Raw genomic sequence first — 21,324 nt, 5'->3', positions numbered from 1 at the left:
AGACTCTAGGCAAAATGACATAGCTGTGAGACTAACTTAGCATGCGTAACAGAAAACCAAATGCTTTTGAATTTGGTAGTCTCTATTCCTCAACAAAAATTTTGTGTCTTTTTATTCATCAACTAAACACTTAGCTTAAAAAAAAAAACCACCCACGGGCCTTACACTGTAGATTGATAAATGTCAAGGACACTACAGAAACACTAATCACGCAGATTAACTCTGGAAGGAGCACACAGGAATCACCATAATTTAAACAGAGTCTAGACAAACAAAACTAAATCTTCAGTGATGGTTTTCTTTTTTGGAAGGAAAAACCACAAAATTAAAGAGATCATATAAAGAACTGAAAACATCAAAGATGGAAGGTGTGAAATTTCCTTAATTAAAATTGCATGAGTGTCTGGCAATCACCTGCTGAAAGAGGGTACTGGGAATAATGAATGCACAGAAACTCACACACAAGGAAACAGCAAAGAATATAATATATGTTGGAAGTAGAAAGCATAAAGATTAAACAAAACTTGTCAAAAACTCAAAACTGAGCTGGACCTTACACAAGTTTCAAGCACATGGAGGAAAGAAGAGTGACAGACTACAAATGAGAAACAGGACCAAGTTACAAATACTGCAGCTGTCACCAAAACCCTTTGTCTTATTAACACTGGAAAAACATTGCTAAAACTTCCAGGGTCAAGGTTTTCCTAGACAGTTGTGTATCAGTGTGATTTTGTAATAGGCTGCATATTTCATTTGCTGCTATTTAAAATTAGCATTATGGTCCCTTAAGCATAAAAATTACACTGGTTGAAGGATAAAATAAGATTGGTTTCCATAATGAGCCAAAGAGCGGGCTCTGATTAAAAAATATAAAACGTTTCTGGGTCACAACCCAGATGGAAGACAATAGGCATCACAAGAAAGTAGCAGACTGCAGCTTCAGCAGAGAAACTGAAACTACTCTTAGGAGAAAAGAGCAGAGAATCTGGGCTCAAAGATAATGAAGAAGAAAATAGGATCAAAGAAGATGCAAATTCACTAAATTTCACAAAGGAAGTGTGAAACTAAAAACCCACCTGCAAGATCATGGTGGGTGGGTGATGCTGGTCTAGTCATTTTTCTTCCACTTTGTCTGACTTCATTCTAAGCTTTTATTATGAAGATGTTAAATGTTCTAGTTTCTATACTATTCTACCAAAACTTGGGATGCTACTTATTTTGAAGATTTTTTTCTTTGGTTAAACAAAACCATGCAAAACACACCCAGATAACTTCCTGCAATTTAGGTCAGATCAAGAGGCTACCAACTGTGAGGGTATTTATGTATCCTTGTGTTAAGATTCCAAAAGAAATTCCCAGATTTCAACATGCATGTCACTCAATGATTAGGACAGTTATATAACCTCATATGACTATTGTTATAAAATATGTAAAGAGGACTTTTTTCTGGCTGTCCTAGTATTTTTTTATAAAGAGGATGCTAGTTTCTTGCAGAAGGAATGGTTCTTGCCAGCTAGTCAGGCAGGGCTCTCACTTCTGGAAATACCTTTAGCACACTGAGTAGTCAGGCCTACAAATTATCAATGACACCTAATAGAAGTATAAGAGAAAATACTATGTATGATTCTTTGTGAGCATGACACAAATTAGCCACAGACGTCCCTCTGAGGAGGCAGTGCAGTTGAGGGGATATAGTGGGTACAGCCCATCTGGAATATAAGATCCCTCCACTCTTTTGCTCCCACCCCTCATCAGATGATAGAGAGAAGACGGGAAAAAGTGAGCAAACTGGTGAGTTGTCATTAAGACAGTTTAGCAAATGAAGAAAAAAACCAATGCAAAAGCAATCACCACCAGCAGGCAGGTGCTCAGCCAGTCTCTGAGCAGCTACTTTGGAAAAACTTCTTCCCAATTTATCACTGAGTGTGATGTTACATGGTATGGGATATCCTTTTGGTCACCCAGGACCAGCTGTCTCAGCTGTGTCTCTTCCCAGGCTCTTAACCACACCCTGTCTATTCACTGAGGGGTAAGAGCAAGGAACAGAAGGAATCAATGCTGTGTAAACAGTGCTCAGCAACAGCCAGATCTTCCCTATGTTAGCAACACTGCTTGGGTCACCAGTCTGTAACACAGTACCTACAAGCTGCTGTGAAGAAAATTAGCTGCATCCCAGTCAGATCCAGTAGGGAGAATTAATATATATTGACACATTGCATTTATCACATAAAATTTCACTGATAAATTATAATGGAGTTGATGCAATGCTTACTGTGAGTCATTGCATAAAAATACAATTGCCACTAAAGAGGTTAGAGAGATGCAAAGTCATACAAATACTAGTAAAAATGGTGACAGAGGTAAGAAATAAAAATCTAAGATACTGTACCAGAATACTGTAAAAAAAGCTGCTGTGAGAGCAAAGAGGTTTTTCTTTTATTCTTAGCAATTCAGGAGGCACTACATGGTTATGGAAAATTAAATAAACTACCTTAGCGTACCTTATACCAACATAAATGTTTTTGGTAACTGAGTTTGTATTTATCAGAAATGGCAACAATTTGCTTCACTTCCCATCCAAAGCACAGAAGTTTAATTGGCAAAAGTAATTTTCAATGGGATTTAGCAGCAAATTGTCTTTTTTTTCTGAAGAGAAACTCATGGATTTGCATTTTAATGGGATGAAGTTATACACCCAAAGCTTCATGTTTGTCACATAAACCTCTCTACTGCTGAAAGAAGTTTGAGAAAAATCACACATACATAAAAAAGGAACAGATGAATATTCAGATCAGTTTTTATCTATTAAAATGAGATAAGAATTTTGCATAGCATGCTTTTTTCTCATCTATATTGATTATTGTGGTTAGATTGGTACAGCTGATGCCTCAAAGTTTACCTTTATCAAAAAACCAAGTTAACAGATGAGTAAATTGATAGTTAAGTACAATCAGCTCTTGACTTTAGCTGTGTGTTGTGGAGAATGCATAAAGAAACTCAAGGCAATATTTGTGCAGTCTCATCAACTGCATAAAGAACCAGCCTTTGAGAAATGAACCTACAGTTACAAACACAGAATGAAAGAGTGGGTGACAAATCTAGGGAACTGTTGGTTGAAAGGGTTATTTGGGTAATCACTGCATTAGTTGCCTGACTAGTACATACATGCTGTCAAATATATCTCTGCCTTGTCAAATGTCTGGTTTCTCCTGAAGCTGAAAGGGTCCTGCCTAAACTACATGGAATTAATTGCTCTTGCACACACCTTTTAGGTTTACACTAGCAGGTTGTATCACCTCAAGAACTACAAAGGATGATTACAGGCCACGACCCGGTGTCTGCTGGTACACAGTCAATACAACTACCTTTTCCAAGAGGTAAATCCCAGCTCTTTGTTCTTCTTCATTAGCTATAGGGAGTGCAGTGGTCACTATTCGTGACCCTTAGATATAATTCTACCTTTAAAAAGAGACTGAAAGGAAGGGGTAAACAAGACCAATAAGCCACACAAAATTTATGTGTGAAACCCTTTCTTTAGGAAGAAAGTGTGCCTGTATACATTTTCAGTACCAGCAGATAGTCTGCCATCAAGCTTGTTACAGAAGATCCCAGAGTACACTTATTCAATGGATGATTACAGCCTTTCTGCCCAGGTGTTGGGACTCTGCTTGGAAACAGTGCAATGTTGAAGTCAGTGTCTGGAAGGAGCTCAAAGTGTTCAGATGACAGATGTCTGGGATGCAAACACTGAAGAGCATTGCTGCATTAAGTCACTTCAGTGTAGTTTAAGCTTTAAGTTTTGCTGGAAAGGACTGACACCAAACAAATCCTCTAAGGGCTCATGAAAGTTGTCTGCTACCTGCTCAAGCCTTACTTCTTACTTTACCAGACCTGCTGAAACTTTCAAAAAGGATCTCAAAAAATCACACAGAGAAATTAATGAAATGCCAACCTCACAGATCATGCCATCTGTCGAGATCTGTTTCTTCCAGAAAAACAGCAATTATTTCTTTTTGTTGTTAACATAACATGAGGTCACAAACCTATACCTACAACTCTTGAAGGTATATTCATCTTGAATTGCATCAACTTTTAAGACAGCAATGTGAAGGCATAGCTCCATCAAACACTACAGATCCTGTGTAGCAGCCTGCTTGAACCTGCTGTTCACCCCATAATGCTTCCTGCTGCCAATTTCAAGGTAACAGTCATCTTTTTAAAAAGAGCTTCCAGACTGGATATAAATGATAGGCAAGCAAAGGTGAAGTGCCTGACATGCTTCCTGAGAAGGTCTTATGCACATACACATTACCACATTTCCAGGAAAATCAGGAAATTTGGGAAGATGAGAAGCTATTGGATAAAAAAGGCTGACCATGATCAGCAGAAAAAGTCATCCCAAATGTCTGTAACTGCCCTGGATTTTTCACACTGAATAGGAAGAAGAGACAAATGGTTAATGTAACTAAGGGAACCACAGCTGTCAAAGAGACAAAGCATCAAAAAGACACTGAGAGTTTTATCCCCAGGACAACTGCCATATCAGCACACACATCATGATAAGGTATCAAGGAGATGTCTTGCCAACAAAAATAGGCTGTAGCTATTGCCAGGAACCTGTGGCAATGTGCTGGAACTGTGGAATAATGAAGTGGCAACATCAACCAAAAATTGAAGACCTTAATATCTGATCAACCTGGCAGCTATGGGAAAATTAAAGTCCTCAAAGATTAAAGACAAAAACTGATCTTGCAGGCCTGCCAATATCATTCAAAGAAAAATGATCACCTGGATTTGAATATTCAAATTCATCAAACCTGCATGAAAGTTCAAAACAATGCTATCCCTATTTAAAATGTTCTTCAAAATAAGGAAATAATCTCCACAGAAACAGAATAATATCTTTGTATATCATCAAATCATATTTTTGCATATCACTGAAACAGCATTTTTTTTCTGATAGAGTAAGGGTACTTTTGCATGGGGTCCCTGTGAGAGTTGATGAGCAAAAGGCCTGGGATGATATGACAGGAAGGCTTTAAAAACCCAAAAGAACTGCTACAGTTCTTTCAATCTTTTCTTATATGAGAGATGTTCCAACACCTTGATAATATTTTTCTCTACTGGAGATGCTGCAGTGAGTCCAGTGGTTTCTTTCATCGGACAGGTACAGAATGGGTCCCATTAATTCATATACAAGCTCACCAGTACTGAATAGAGAGGATGAATCCCCACCCATGCACTGTGAGTATGCCTAACTGGCTTACAGATGGCTTGCTGCCCACCAGAATTCCAAGGTTCTCCTTTGCCAAGTTGTGCTCCAGTCAGCTGACACCACACTGTGCTTGCACATGGCATTACAATTCCTCAGTTGCAGGATTTTGCAATGCTCCTTTTTGAAGTTCATGGGATTTCTGTCAGCCCATTTCTCCAGTCTGTTGAGGTTCCTTGGATGGCAGCACAGCCCTCTGGAGAATTAGACACTTTCCAGTTTTGAATCAATCTTAGAATCTTGCTGAGGGTGCATTCTGTTCTCTCATCCAGGTCACTAATGACGAAGTTGAACAGTATTTGACCCACTAGTAAATTCTGGGGCACCTCACTAGTTACTGACCTCCAACCAGACTTTACATCACTGATCACAGACTCCAGACCACTTCATTCAGACTTTTTTAAAGCCACCTCACTGTGGACTTCCATATACACCTGTACTTTGTCAGTTTTTCCCATGATGATGTCATAGGAGACAGTGTCAAAAATTGTACTGAAGTTGTAGATAGCATCACTGTTCTCCCTTGTCTACCAAGCTAGTTATCTAACACTAGACACTGTGGGGCTGGTCAAGTACAATTTCCTCTTTTAAATCCATGTAAATAACTTCTAGTTACTTTCTTAATCTACATATGTTTGGAAATTGTTGCCAGGAGGATTTGCTGCAGCATCTTCCTAGTGACTGAGGTGAAGTTGTCTAACTTACAGTTTTGCAGATCTTCCTTCCTGCCCTTCTCAAAGATGATGATATTTGCTTTCTTCCAGTCTTCAGGAACCTCTTCTAATTGCCATGACCATTCAAAGATAATTAGCAGTGACCTCACAATGGCATCAGACAGTTTTCACCCATTCCCATGGGTGCACCCCATGAAACCTCAGAGACTTACATATGACCAGTCTGTTTAAGGGATCTGTAACCAATCCTTCCCACAGAATCACAGAATTAACTAGGTTGGAACTGACTTTTGAGATCAAGTCCAATCTATGGCCCAACACCACCTTATGAATTAAACCATGGCATTAAGTGTCTCATCCAGTCTGTTTTTAAACACCTCCAGGGATGGTCACTCTGGCACTGTTAAGAATTCCTTGCTCCAGAGTTTTCCTCTGGTCTTAGGGACCTTCCACTCCTGAAGGCTGGTTCTATGGTGTCCTAGTTTTGGCCAGGACAGGGTTGATTTTGGCAATAGCTGTGGTGGGCACAGCCAGGACCCTAATGTTATTCCATACCCACTCACATCATTACCAGGGGAGAGGGAAAGCAACTCTCTCTCACTTCCCAGAAGAGTGTTTCTTCAAGTTAATACAGCTTGTGGGGCAGAATGCTCTGGTATTTGTTTATTGTTGAGCATTTCATCTCAGTGCAGTATGTTGTCAGTGGTTGCAGACATTCCTGTGTTTTAAATGTTGACTGAGAGGAAGAGCTTGAACAGAGCCCCTAAAGGTACTGGAATAGAAAAAACTTCTGGTATCACACAGGAATACATGACATGCACTTTTTATCAAACAGATTTTTTTTACAGTATATCTATTTATCTGAACATGCCTACCAATTGCCTTTAGAAATTGAATTATATCATACTATTTTCCTTTAATTTCTCTTCTGTTTCCCAAACTCTCGTTTCCCTCTATAGGAAATACTACTAAAAAAAATCAATAAATATTTGTTCCATACTAAACAGAAATCTGAATTCAAATCTCTTACTAAATTCTCCAAATACAGAGTTTGTTTACATCCCTTTACCCTGTATGTTTTCTAGAAATTATCTCAAGAGAACAAGACAGAGAAATTTTCAGTCATGCCTTGGTATCAGTCTTTTAATTTACTGAGGTTGCCACGTGGTTAACTTCAAGCATTTAGTACACAGAAGTCTGAGTTCAGGCACTGAAATTATGAAATAATTAAAATGCTTTTGAGAAAAATACTTCCATAAAGCCAAATTCTGAGGGGATTTCAGTCAGAGTGGCACAACCATCATAATTTAAGATCAGCAAAAGATTTGCAATGATTTTTTTTCTTTCTTTCAGAATCAGAATCTTCGGGAGTTTGATTTTCCCATGCACACAGAGCTCTGGTTATTTCTAGCTGCATAAAAGACCTTCTAGAGGAGACAGTTAAAGCCACACATATCAAAATCTCATATAAACAAGAAACAGAAATAAACGATTTGGCTCAGCATAGTGATTCTGCTGAGAGTTTTGGAGCACAAACTCATTGCTCTTAATGTTCTGATCCAGTGTGGCTGCTCTCAGCCAAAGCCCATTGCACAGATGGCCCTGGGCCATGAACGTCTTAAAGTTCACTGGCTTCTTTTCTGCAGGAATATAGTACAGCTATAATATCACCCCTTTGAATGATTTGTAGATCTGTAATAAGTATAATGATCTTGGCATTTTAGCATTATCTAATGAGAGTGAATTACATTTTTAATCTTGGTTATAGTAGTCAGTTTATATTGTGGACTGCTGATATATTATATATGTGGAATGCAAATGATTTTTTTTAATGTAGAGATGTTGATATTAATAAGATGTTTGCACTTTTTGGAAGCACAGCCTTGCCAAAGTGATTCAATATTTATAACCTTAAGTGTCCCCTTTAATTTGATGCAGAAGATAATCAGTGAGAAAAAAACCTTGATTTCTTACCCGCAATACTTTCTGGTCTGTGGACTGAACACAGTGAAGGATATTTCTTGCTTTCTCATTTGAATTTATTTTGTTATGGTGTTAGGAGACTTTATTGAAAAGTTTACTACAATTTTTTTTAATACAATATCAGTATTGGCATTATATAATAATGTAATATTAAATGCATGCATATGTACATACATGGGTGTATATTGCATAAGTGAAATTCTAACTTTGCTAAACCAACTGTAGTGAAATTTAAAATAGAAGCAGTAAAAATATCACAGCATACAGCTGGAGAAATATGAATTTTCACAATCAGTAAGTCTGATATTATAAACTTCAAAAATACTTCCCTTAATATCTTCCTAATAAAATATGAAATGTAACCTATAAGGAATAAAATCACACAAATTAACATAACTTTTCAGTATAGACTTATCAAGAAGCATTCAGGAAATAGTATTGAAAATCTTTATACTTACTTTTATGTCTCCCATTTTATATTTTTAATATAATAAATTTGGAATGTATTAGACATACTAGAAACATTTATTGTACTTTTAGATTAATAGTCTAGGTTTAGATTTTATGATAACTAGAAAAATTCAAGATTTCTGTGATCTGTAAAGCTGTTCTTGATTAAGAATCACACAGTTCTAATGATGAACTTCAGCAAGAATTCAAACTTGTTTCAAGTAGATAAATCAGTAATGAATTATCCAAAAAATTTACATGAACACACCCAGATATAAGAAAAAGAATTAAAAAATCCATAAAATGACTATAAGCATACTGAATAACCTAATTAGAAAAAAACAAATAAAATGTGTCACTCTTCACTACAATGCTCTCTGTATATGCGTCTTTCCTATAAGTTAATATCTCAAATGCTGCAGTGTCCAAAATCATCATCTGCAGCCTTTTCAACACAGATGGACTTGAACAGAATAACACAAGCCAGCAATCCCCTACTACAAGAATGTTTTACCTTTCCCTTGATGGTATCACTTCTCTGTATTGTTTAGGCTTGAAGACCTAACAAGAAAACATTTCTAGAGGGTAAAGGCTACTGGCACACTGGTAACAAAGAATCCTACAGGGCAGCATTGGATACTTTCAGCAAAATATCTGAAGTCTCAAATCTATTTTTCAATTAATGGATTAGGCAAGACCGTCTATTACCTTTATATAGAAGACATAATTACATTGCATTGAAATTAGAATAAAGCTGATTTACTAATGTAATTCCATGACAGTACATTACCTGCAAGAACCTTTTTAAAAAATAAAAAATTCATATTCAAAATATACATGACAGAACTAAATATGTTACAGAAATTGTAATATGAACATTTGTATAAAAACATCTCTTCTCTGCCAAAACACTCATTATTTATTTTCAAAAGAAAAGTAACTGCCTATGGAAAAATACCTGGGTTCTAAAAAAGGAAAAAAAGCAGTAAACCAGCAAGAATATCATAAGAATCTTGATGGTAGAAATAGAAATACTGGGATGTTATGATGCAAGAGTAAAAATCTAGAAAGGCGTAGGCTGCACCAAAAAAAGGCAAGATAATAAAAGTAGTCAAACAAATATATACAAACTTGCACAAATCATTTTGCACTAAAATTTCATGCAAAATGAAAAAAAATATCATATTAGAGCTATATTATATATCACCAAGGTGATGATAGTGTTTGTTAAATACTATAGCAGGCTAGAAAGGGTAAGGCAGAAAAGACAGTAATAACAGAGTTTAATTACTCCAAGCAGTCTGGTAAGAAATCATGACAAAATATGCTGAAGGGACTACATTTTTAGATGCTGTAAATAATGGCTTCTTGGAGCCATTAGAGAAACTATGAGAGATAAAACTCAGGGCAAATAATAAGTTTCAATATTTCAAAATATAATAACTAAAAAAACCCCCAAAACATTAAAAAACCCCTGAGTATAATATACTCAACCTCTGTGTTCTCCTGGGAGGAAATCACACTGAAAAAGCCACCAGAAAGTTTAACTGCATCAGGACAAGGTTATTAAGGATATAAAAAATTAGAAAGCTCAACGGATAAAATGGTTGCAGGTTACAGAAGAACACTGCTATTGAGTTCAGTAACTGCATGATCAAGTAGAAAAAAATCAAGCATGACTTACAAAAAAATAAAGCAAAAAAGAGAGATTGATTATCAAAGTGCCAGAATAAAGAAGACTATCAGTCAACACTTCTCCAGCCAAAATATGGGTAAAGGTTTAAAAGGGTAATATCTGGTAAATTAAATCTACTATTATGCATATTATAAAATAAAATGTTCTGGGTTATATTTTAATTTTGGCTGAAAAAAGTATTTAAGCCATAAAATCATAAAAAAAAACCTGGGCTGGAAGGAATCTTACAAGATCATTTGGTTCAACCTTTCATGTAAAAGGGAGTTTAGAAAAGATTATCTAACACCCTGTCCAATCACATATTGAAAACCTCCAGGGACAGAGACTATCATCTTCCTGGGGAAGTTGCTCTAAGTTCATCGAAACTGTCTAAAATGTGAAAGCTAGGAAGCCTGGACTTGTGCAAAAATGTTATATAACTTTTTAATTAAATTATGTTTGGTAACAATATAGAGAAAACTGGCAAATATGACATCGTCATTTCAAAAGGGACTATGAAAGGCCAAAATGATTGAGGCAAACTAAAACCCAGCAAATCTATATTCAGAAGAAAATTCCGGAGTGTTGTATTGAAGAATGTAAGTAGCAAAAACATGGGAAAAATATCACATAAAGAATCTGAAATTTTGGTTAAGAAAGTTATGCTTCCCCAATTATTCATATCCCTTGAATACATCAATGGTCCTATATAAGAGGGTCACCCAAAGACTGTGCCAACTTAACGTCCAAAGACATTTTGACATTGTTCCCAAGCAAAGATTCTTCAAGAAAATTAGCAATTGTGGGACTTACAGAAAGGGGTTTCTTAGGTGGGTGATCAACAAACTGAATAAAAGAAAAGACAAAAATTACCAATACCAGTTGAGTTTTTACACTGTTCAGATGCAACAAATATTGCCCACTGAGTCTTATGCTGTTAAACACATTCACAAATTATCTAAGAATGTAAGAAGTACTGATGCAAAAACACACGCTGATCAAAACAAACTATTCAGAACAGGCAAAACATCTCTCCAGTCAAGAGGGAGGAACCCTGACTCAGAGTAATGCTTAATTATAGAAGAACAGAGCCTTACCATGACTTACCAATCTAAAGAAGAGCAAGTACTAGAAAATGTGATAGTAGCCAATGGAGAATTGATATGTAGAAGTATTTCTGATGATGTGACAAATATTTATTTAGTATAGAAAAGTGCATAAATATTTACAATATCTTGAGTAACAGTAAGTGGTGCTCTTAATTAAGACAAGCATTCAGGTGATGCAAAGATAGAGTCAAAGCATATCCTAAGTAGGACATTAGAAAGTAAATACATGCCAGGATCTAAGGCTGTCATGCCAAGATTCAAAAAGAACTCAGATTCTCCTCAGGATGCAAAATGCATTTCAAATCAACAAACACCCTGAAAGAGCCTTTCTGAATATTGTAAATCACAAACCTGACAACAGAACAGACTTAGAAGATGTATAATGTGTGTAGGGAAAATCAAGTTAAAAGGGAGAGGCATAAATATAAGGACAAAAAAAATTCATCCCATTTTTTGAAAAATAAAGATTCTGGAATTGATGCAAACAGGAACTCAAAGTTTCAGAAATGTAGCACTAAAACCACAATGAGATTCTGGATAAAAGAGTCAATAATGCTAATTTTAATTTTCTGTACCACAGCAGAACCTTAAACTCTACTGCATAGCTACTACAAACTAAACGCTTATATTTCACTATATCTAGGGGGAAGACTAATGCTTGGCAAGTGGCTTCCACTTAGTCTATCATGAGCTAGATCTTAAACTGATGGATCAGATAATTCTATAAATTATATAAAATCTGAAATATTTTTTGGACAATTCCTAGGCAGATTCATGATCTAATGAATAAAAACCCAAAAACCTATAACCACTCTACCTAAAAAAAATATTTAAAAAACATATTATTTTTAATAGCTAAATATGGAAATTTCAGATATGCTGTGGAACAACAGGAAATATATGGACATTCAAGAACTGCCCCTCTAAGGTTTCAGCTCCCCATTCTTGCTTACACCACTATAGCAAAGAGTTGCAGCCATGTAACAGTCTAGCATGCCTTGCAATCCTGTGACAGATTGGATGTTCTTTCCTTTGTTGGCTTCCCCAGAATCTTCTCAGGCTGAACACTGCAGCCCAGGGAGCATTAATTGGGTCAGGACCACTGTAATTTGCTCACATCCAACGATTACTGCAGCAGGATGCTAAGGAATCATGTACATATTATATTATTATAAATTATAGCGTGAAAGCTGCTGTCAGAGCCCAAGATTTATCAGATAAGGTGAATGCCAGATAATCAAATCTAAAGCACTGTGCACAGATTGTACTAAATTCTCCCACTGCTTTGCAATGTTCTGGCATGGGAAATGGATCATAAACTGCTTCTAACTAGACAGTTACAGAGGGGTTACTGTTGTGTTAGTCTGTGGAAGCACAGCAGCTGTAACATAGAGCAAATTGCTTTTGGATCATTCTGAATTAAGGGTCTGATTCTGTACTTTGTAACACCTGTTTCACATTGTCCATTTCTTCATCAATGCCACTGAATTCTGTGGATGAATTATAAAAAGAGAAAGAACATGATTTTGCATGTTTTAGCAGTTGGTTATTAAAATGTTTAAAAGATTTTTATCTACATATGTATATACATGAGAATATCTGAAAACTGGGCAGTACATATGATTGTGATATCACATTATCTCTTTTTCACAGAAAAACAATATGTGTTCTTACATATGCATAGTGTACTTTAAGCATTTGTATTTGAAGTACAAGCCCTCTAGACTTCTGTGTCTGAGTCTTTACATGTATAATGATTTCCACCTCACCTTCAATTTTAACACACTATTATGCATGATCCTGAGCATATCACTCAATTATCTGTTGCCATTTCCCCATTGGTAACATATTGATGCCCACATATATATTTGCACACCTCCCCGTTAATCATTTATTTTTATTTAGAAGATTGCTCTCCTGGTACAGAAGCTTCCTTTCCTTCTAAAACTTCCCTGTTTTAATATTTGCAAGGTTTAATTATAGCGAATGGCTTGAGTTGAAAAGGAATATGAAGATATAATGACATTTCACATTCTCAATACTAAAATACTATTAAGTGTAGAAATATAAATTACTGGAACAATTATAGCAGTAGAAATAACAGTACTACTGCAATCAACTGCTACTGCTGTAGATATTTGAAAACAATATTTAATTTCCCTTTGAGTGCACCAATCTTCTCTGCAGAGAAAAAGCTGTTGTAAACAATTAACAATACTAAAACTAGCATGAAAATAATTATTCTGAAACATGTCTTGAGATTTCAGAAACAATATCTCTTCTCAATTTCTGATCAGAAAGGGTTTTTTTCTGTGTGTAATTTGGTTTCTCTTCCTTTCTTTTGATTTTTATGTCTTAAAAAACAGTGATCATAAATAGGTTTAAAACCCCAATGTTTTAAAAAGATGATGCTATTAAACTGTTCAAATTATTTTGCCATTTACCTGCGGCAAGTCTGAGCTATTCCCATCATATTCTTTATCAAAGAAATAGGATAGAATACAAAAATAATTAATAATCTAAGCTGGCACAGAACTGAAGAGGATTTTATTCACTGTAGTGAAGCAGCAGGACAAGATGTCTGCCAGCCAGCTATTTAGAGTTTAGCTTTCATTCTGACTGCTCAGCCATGGCTTCCTAGACTGTCAGATAACTCCGCTAAACTTTTCAAAGGACAGTTTACAGAGTTAAAAAACCAATTTCTTGCTGTGCATGAAGCAGATTGCAGTACTCGAACTTGGATGAATTCATTTAAGGTGTTTCAGTGCACGTATCTGTTACCTTGATTTCTATCCACATCTTCAGATCCTCCAGAATTCATACCAAGTCAAATACTTCTTCCATCTTTGGCCTCTGGATACCTAAGAGAACTGTAGGTGTGTAGGAGGAAGAAGTGGCAGAGACAAACTGTCATGGTCTGACTATAATCCCCATTTTTCACCCTCCTGTGCCACTTAGAGGTAGGAGACAGAGTTGGGAGTGAAGCTGTCTGGGAAATGAAGTAAGGCTTATCCACTGCCCTCCCCTTGCCCACAAAGCCAGGGAATTTAAGCAATACTGGTCAGGCAGAGTTTCCCTTTGGTAAATCCATGCTGGTTTCTCCTAAGGATGTGCTTGTCCTTCATTTGTTTCTATATTAGTATCAGGAACATAGTGGTGCCATTGACCTGACAGGCTCATGGTTACCCATCTTCCTTTTTTAAGATGAATATAACATCACATTTGTCGTTTTCTACTGTCATCAGGGCCTTCCTCTGATTGCTCTAAGATTTCAGAGGGAATGGAAAGTGGCCTAGTGATAACATCTGCCAGGGGTGCATGCTAATAAGTGTCTCTCTGAATTTGTGGTACTTTATGTCTGGTTTAGTTAAGTAGTCCACAACTTTATCTTGCTCTAGTGTTTCTCACCACTTGCTGTAGTGTTTCTCACTAGGACTGAGATCTGGGAGGTCTGAGATCTTCTGAATACTGAAGCAATCTGTTGAGTATTATGACATTGCTATCCCAGATGTCACAGATATTATTTTAAATGTATCACTGCTTGAGGGTAAGCCTCTGATCTCCTGAAGAGACTGTGGCAGAAATGAGAGAAATCAGTAGAATTGTTGTACCTTGCCCTACAGAGTGCTAAGTGCACTCTGACTCTAAGGAATACCAAATAATAAGCATACAGAAAACAAGAAGAAATATATTGAAAGAATGCATGGACATTTCAGTGCTGATTAGCAAAATGTATAGGAAATCATCAGAGGAGAGAATATTTTACCCCGAGGGCTTTTAGGTCATCTAAAAACTTCAATCAAAATGAAAGGCAGAGGAATCTATCCTAGAAATGAATCATTTAACATGAGCCAATTCCAGTAATACATGACTCCCATGTCAACAGTTTCTGGTACTGACATCTGAAAGTTCCTATTAGTCAGAAAATGAAGAAGGCTGGGGTCTGAAGTCATTGTTCTCTGCAACTTCCACAATATCGGCAGGTAGGAGAGCCAGAGTGAACAGCAGAGTGAACTAGTCCTATGAGAGAAGGAGCTAAAACAAGACAATGTATTATTAGGTGAGTACTGCAGATATCACAAGGGTCATTATCAAACTTGACTCCAAGAGTGATCAGAGCACTTGGCAGAAAAAGCTGAGTCTCAGCTGGAGCAGAAATTTCCCTTGAAGCAAACTGCAGGCTGAAGGTCAGAAACAGACCTACACTGTTTCAGGGATGAGGAACATTTTACAATAGAAGCCTGACTGCCTGGGTCTAAAGTGATGGAAAAGAAACTTTCTGGAGTGGTTTCCTACTGCTGGGGTTGAAAAGCCCACATAAAGAGTACTTGGACAGGCAGTTCTCCATTCCTTGACAAAAGGGAAAAAACCTAGCCTTTATAGACTATATTTGTCCTGGACCCTACAGATTTTGACAGGGAAGCCAAGGAAAATTGAACTTCCCTGAAGCTAAAAAAACATAAAAAATAAGAAAAATGAGATACGAAGATCAAAGTAAATACAAAAATCACAAATATACAAAGAAAATTAAGTGAAATAAAGGCTGAGATAACCTCAAACATAAAGAAAGCTGCACGAAAGCTCAGTGGAAAACTAGAGAGGCAACTGAGTGCAGAGGATATATTTTTGCCTTTTTGGGGAAGTTATAGGAACATATGCTTTCCAAGTACTAATAGAGGTTAAGTATGACCAGCTTGAGCACTTTTACATGTCCCACATCTGTTACCTAATTTAGATAACAATCATGAACCACAACATCTCACCTATTAATCCTGCACTAAGAATAGAATTGAACTGCAACATTCTCAAAGAAGGAAAGCCCATGCTGATATGACAATCCAACATATGCAGGCAAAATTTTTAGCAATTTAAACCATTGTGTTTAATTTCTACTTGAACTTCCCTAATATAAATTTATTTTTCTGGATTTTATCTGGCCTTTAGCTAGTAAAGAGCTATTTTTCATCTCAAAAGTCGTTCTCATATACACATTATTATTATATCCCTCAAACAAATTGCTTCTTTATCTTCTCCAAAATACACTACATGAATTGAACTTTTCTAAGCCTTTGCTATAAATTCTTTGAGGTATACTCCAAAAATTTCTTAGCTTCTAGAAGAAAGGTCATTTAAACATTGAAAATATAATTTTTATATATCTCATTGGTATGGATACATTTTTGTAATAAATAAAATTCTATATACAACTGAGGATAAATATTCCAGATGAAGGTATAGTTTGTGTATGAACATTTGAATTAAGGGAAAGTTTTATAACTATGAATACTACTCGATGTGTTTTTTAATCTCAGTAAGTGTACTTAGAAATACACTTTTTGTGAAATACTTTACAACCTAAAAAGCACTTATTCACAAGACCTTTTAAGTTGGATTTCAACAGTCTTGTCACATCATTGATTACTGTGCAATTTATTATAATGTGAAAGCAATCTAGAAATGCTAGACTACAGTAGTAGTATCAAAAACATGCTGGTGCTTGAAATGACTCTATGTGCCTCATGATAAGATGACCTTCACTTACTGAAGAATGGAACAGAAATAAAAAGGTTAAATCAATTGCACAGGGTGATGCCTACCCTAAAGTATGGCTTAAAAAATGAAAAACGGACTACATATGTCCAGTTTTTACAGGGCACTAGAGAAACAAAACCCCTGCAGTCTAACTTTGCCCCAGTTATGGGGTGACACCAATCCAAAGATCCCTGTTTGGATAAATGAGACTTACAGTGCACCATCTCAGTGCTAACAGTTTAATTTATTTCACAACATGGAAAACACAAACACTCAAAGATACTCTTTATTATGAAAGGATGAACAGTTTTACATTCTGGAAGCACATTTGAGAATGACAAAAGAGAGTTAAATAGCCCAGGTAGCAGCACGGGTTGGTTTTGGATAAGCGAAAGTCAGAGACCAACTTGGAGCTATGTAACTACTGAGGTCACCGGCACCTTATGTCAAAAATTTATTTAAAGGATTTGTACATAACTCTACCATAGCCCCTTAGATGCTGAGGTGCACTCCATAACCTGACAAGATGTAGAAGGCTGAAGCAGCTGCACTGGGAGCTGTGCTGCACAGGGGCCATGCTGCTGGAAGCTGGAATGAGTGTGCCCTGGGTGTGTGGTGCCAGTCTCAAATGAAGTAGAGGGCCTGGGGCTTTGATCTGTGTTAGCATGAGTTAGAAGAGTTTGAGTGTCATAAACTGGAACAGAAATTGCTAACTACACTCATTCCTTGAAAGAAAAAATATTGGAAATCACTTAAGTGATGTGTATCTGTTATTGTGACTACTCACCCCAAAATCCTCCACAAGAACAACTGAGTAATGATCTGCTTGTCTCCAACTCTCTGCATGACTGTGGGTATTCCTCTTCCCTAACTGTGCAAGCCCCACTGCACATTACTGCTCATCCCTGCACACATGGTTACCTGACCTGCATACAGGTACTGCTCATCCCTGCACACATGGTTACCCGACCTGCATACAGACCCCCACAAATTGAAGCTCCTGTGCCATCTCTCATTCATTAATTCAGTTTCATGGGTTTGCTTTCTCTTGCCTGGTCCATTTTTACATGCACCTGTCTGAGCCAGCACAGGATGCAAACAGAGCCTTCTCTGGTTTGGAAACCATTGCAGTTATACTTTTCACATCCTCATAGAACTAGCACGTGACGTAACAGGTTCTTCCTCTAAATTTGATCATATGCATTCCTTCACTCTGCCTACTCAAGACAAACCTTCCCCAAAGTCCCACATATGGACAATACTCTACAAGGGACTATATTTGTCCCTAATATGTATGTAACTCTCAAAAAGTTGTAATTTTTATTTTTTGCATGGTTTAAATCTCTTCAGTTATATCACATTCAACATAATAATACAAATTTTAAATAATGAGAAATAATAATAAATACCTGTTTTGCTGCATAAGGATGAGGCAAACCACCAACAAATATGGATCCTGTTTCAAGCCAATAAGAACTGGACCAGAAATTTCTAGTTATACTTGTATTTGAAGATAACTTCAGGATTGACATTTCTGCTTCGCATGGTACCATGCCTTGCCTGCACAAATTCAGAAATAGGCACATTTTAACACCCTATATTGCTTACATTACTATCTGACAAATTAATTAGGCTGTTACGAAACCAACAAGGAAAGAAAATCAAATAAATAGATGTTTTGTATTATAGAACTATAAATGTAAAAGAAGCTGTTTAACAAGCTGTAAGTTGCCTTGTCTTTGTGGTTTGAAATTCTATTAAAATGAAGCCATATTGTAAATCTGGGCAGTTTAATTGCTAAAAAAGCCAAAGCACATAAATGACTGAATAAAAAGAGTTAGAAAATTTTGAATGATAACAAGAAGACTTATTAATTTGCAAAAAATACATCAATTCAACTGAAATATTTTAAATATCCCTCTTTCTCATCACACACACACAAATCACAAAAGAAATTTAAAACAAGCTGCATTTTAGAAAGTGTAGAGGTACTATAATAATCTGTATTACTTATCTTCAAAAGTACCATTCCTAAAGCTGAAGTCAGTAATATTAGGCCCTGCAATTAATATATACATTCCCATTTCCCTCCCTCACTCACATACCCTCTTAAAAATGTTGCCATTAACAACATGCATAAATTGGCAACAACAAACAGAAGGTACTAAGCAACAATTTGGTTTCTTTCAATTCTTTTAAATGATGTAAAGGTCATTTGCATTCCAATAACCAGCTGGCAGCAATCATTTTATCTTCATTGAAGAAAGTACAATAAGAAAATATCAGAACTAAACCATTCTCTCATGGGAGAATTTCTTTTTGCCTATCCTTCTCTCTGTACATGAAACAAATCAAAGTTCTATCAGTTCTATATTTAAAGCTATCCAAGTGTTTTTTGTAACATGAGGGCCATAAAAAATCTATGTGAAAACAGCAAATAAAAAAACCCCTAAAAAAACCCAACCAAAAATCCACCAAAATCACAGACCAACAACTCACAGCTCTATAAAAGCAATTTGGGCAGGATGCAGTAGGTATTGTATGAATTCAGTTTATTTCTGACAATTCAAAAAACATTTGAAATTTCTTACAAAAAAGAGCATTAAAAGCTTTCTTAATTATATTCTGTCATATGCTAATATATGGATTCTCACATATAATTTCATAAAGTCTTCTATGTGTTTTTAACAGACATAGTGGGGACCTAACATTAGTAAAAATTGCAAACAGTTCTCTATGTTTTCCATGTAATTCTCTTCTGAGGTACTTTCAGAACAATGTGCAAACATGGTGATACATATTTACAGAAAGGCCTATAAATATTTGTGTATGTAACATGGCCTGTCTATCCTATGGCAAACAACTTCAGGTGAAGAATAAAAAATTTTGGTTTGTTGCTAAAATCACGAATGAAAAAGATAAATAAATTGGGGTTTTGATTCTGTGGACTGAAAACTAGTGTCTTAATGGATTGATTCAGGGGATTTTTTGTTCTCCCCTCAAATTTTTTTGACCTTGATAATAGCTAACATGAATGCAAAAAAGGAGCCAAATGTGTCTAGAATCAAGGAAAGAAATGTTTTTCCTACCATATTTTTTGGATATTATACGATGGCTGTATGTCTAAGAAGACACACAAGGTTCTGTAACACACCATTTTCATTAATGCCTTACAAAGGGAGTTTGCTGATAATGCGTGCAACTGCCACAACCATTCTCTGTAGCTCTATTTGCAATGGTCAAGAAATTTTTACTGCTGTTTGAACCCAGTATGACATCTTGGATATATCATTCTACAGAAAGGAGTGGCAATGAGACTTCAAACAAAAAAAAATATGATTTTGCAAATATGTAAACGACATTGTAATCATGAATAAAAACATAATAAAAATATAGCAGTATTTCAGAAATATTTAAAGTCAGACTTGTTTTAACGCAGTGCAATTCTTAAGATGGAGTGGAAGAGGGTCAGGAAGGAACTGTCAGGCTTTTCTTTTTAACTATTTGACAGATGTGCTAAGTGAAGTACAGCTGCTCAGACAATTTCTGCTTTTCTCTTAATTATTATTTCTTCTACATGTTTTCAGATGTTAACACTGAAACTAGTTACATGACCATGTATTTACTTCTATCACACAAACACCATATTGATGCTGTTCTTTCCATATTAGCTTTAGACATATTTTTTAGCTTGTCCTTAATAGCTTATATGATTGATATGTGAAAGTATTTTTGTGTCCATATATTAAAAGAATATTTTGAAAATAATTCCCAGTATTTGGTTTCAGAAAACAAGTTAATGCAATTCAAAGCATGAGCTGCCTTTGCCCTAAGCTTGTTAGAATGTCAGCCATGCACCTCTGATTGTGTTTGATTGAATCTAGCAGGGTCTGGCCAAATTAGAATAATGACTTTAAACCATTGTTTAGCATTTGCTGATGATACAATCACTGGGTCACATATGCACTCTATGAAATTTCCATCAGGCTTTTAGAATACTTTTTCGACAATCAGCACATCAGGTGCTTTAAAGGTCAAGTAAGACGACAGGGCTTTCTGCATAATTATAAATGTGGAAATGCATACAGCAACTCTCAAGCACTTTTGCTGGGTAAGCTACCAGTAATTATGCCTCAGTCCAAGCCAGCAGTAATAGTTCACAGTTTCCTCATTTGTAACCACACAAATGTAGTGATTAAATACTGGCGTATTAATTATAACCTGAAGATGAATTCTGTCTAAACAGTACGAAACCCATTGCTCAATGCCTTGCAGGTTGGAACGACGGAAAGGTCAGACAATAATTTGATAACTATTGATATAACAGTCCCTAAACATGGCAACGTCTGTATGAAATCCAAGTCCTTTTACATAATGTCTTTACCTTCTGACATTTTTCAGTGATGATTAAAAGACATTTTTAGGATTATCATAAAATGGTAAAAAAGTAAGAAAAAAAGGGCAGAAGCAGAGGAGGGAAAGGGGGTTGTTCAGAAAAAGTATTTTGTCAGTCATGCTGTGCAGCTTTGCTGGGAATAAAAATTCTTTTACATTTTTTTCTGTTAGAAAAGGAAAATCTTCTGTTTAGAAACAAGATTGAAACTTTCACCTGTCTCTAGAAATTTCACT

General features: G+C 36.0%; 1 protein-coding gene across 1 annotated transcript in view; it reads right to left on the bottom strand.

The window, feature by feature from the left end:
- Positions 1–21,324, bottom strand: part of EYS (eyes shut homolog) — a 700,592-nt gene that overhangs the window by 223,098 nt on the left and 456,170 nt on the right. The window contains exon 35 of the mRNA XM_063152992.1: positions 18,105–18,255. Within this exon, the coding sequence (XP_063009062.1) occupies positions 18,105–18,255 (151 nt within the window). The remainder of the gene's footprint in view (positions 1–18,104; positions 18,256–21,324) is intronic.

Source organism: Melospiza melodia, chromosome 3, assembly GCF_035770615.1.
Source record: "Melospiza melodia melodia isolate bMelMel2 chromosome 3, bMelMel2.pri, whole genome shotgun sequence".
NCBI lineage: Eukaryota > Metazoa > Chordata > Aves > Passeriformes > Passerellidae > Melospiza > Melospiza melodia.
This window is presented reverse-complemented; position numbering and strand designations above follow the sequence as displayed.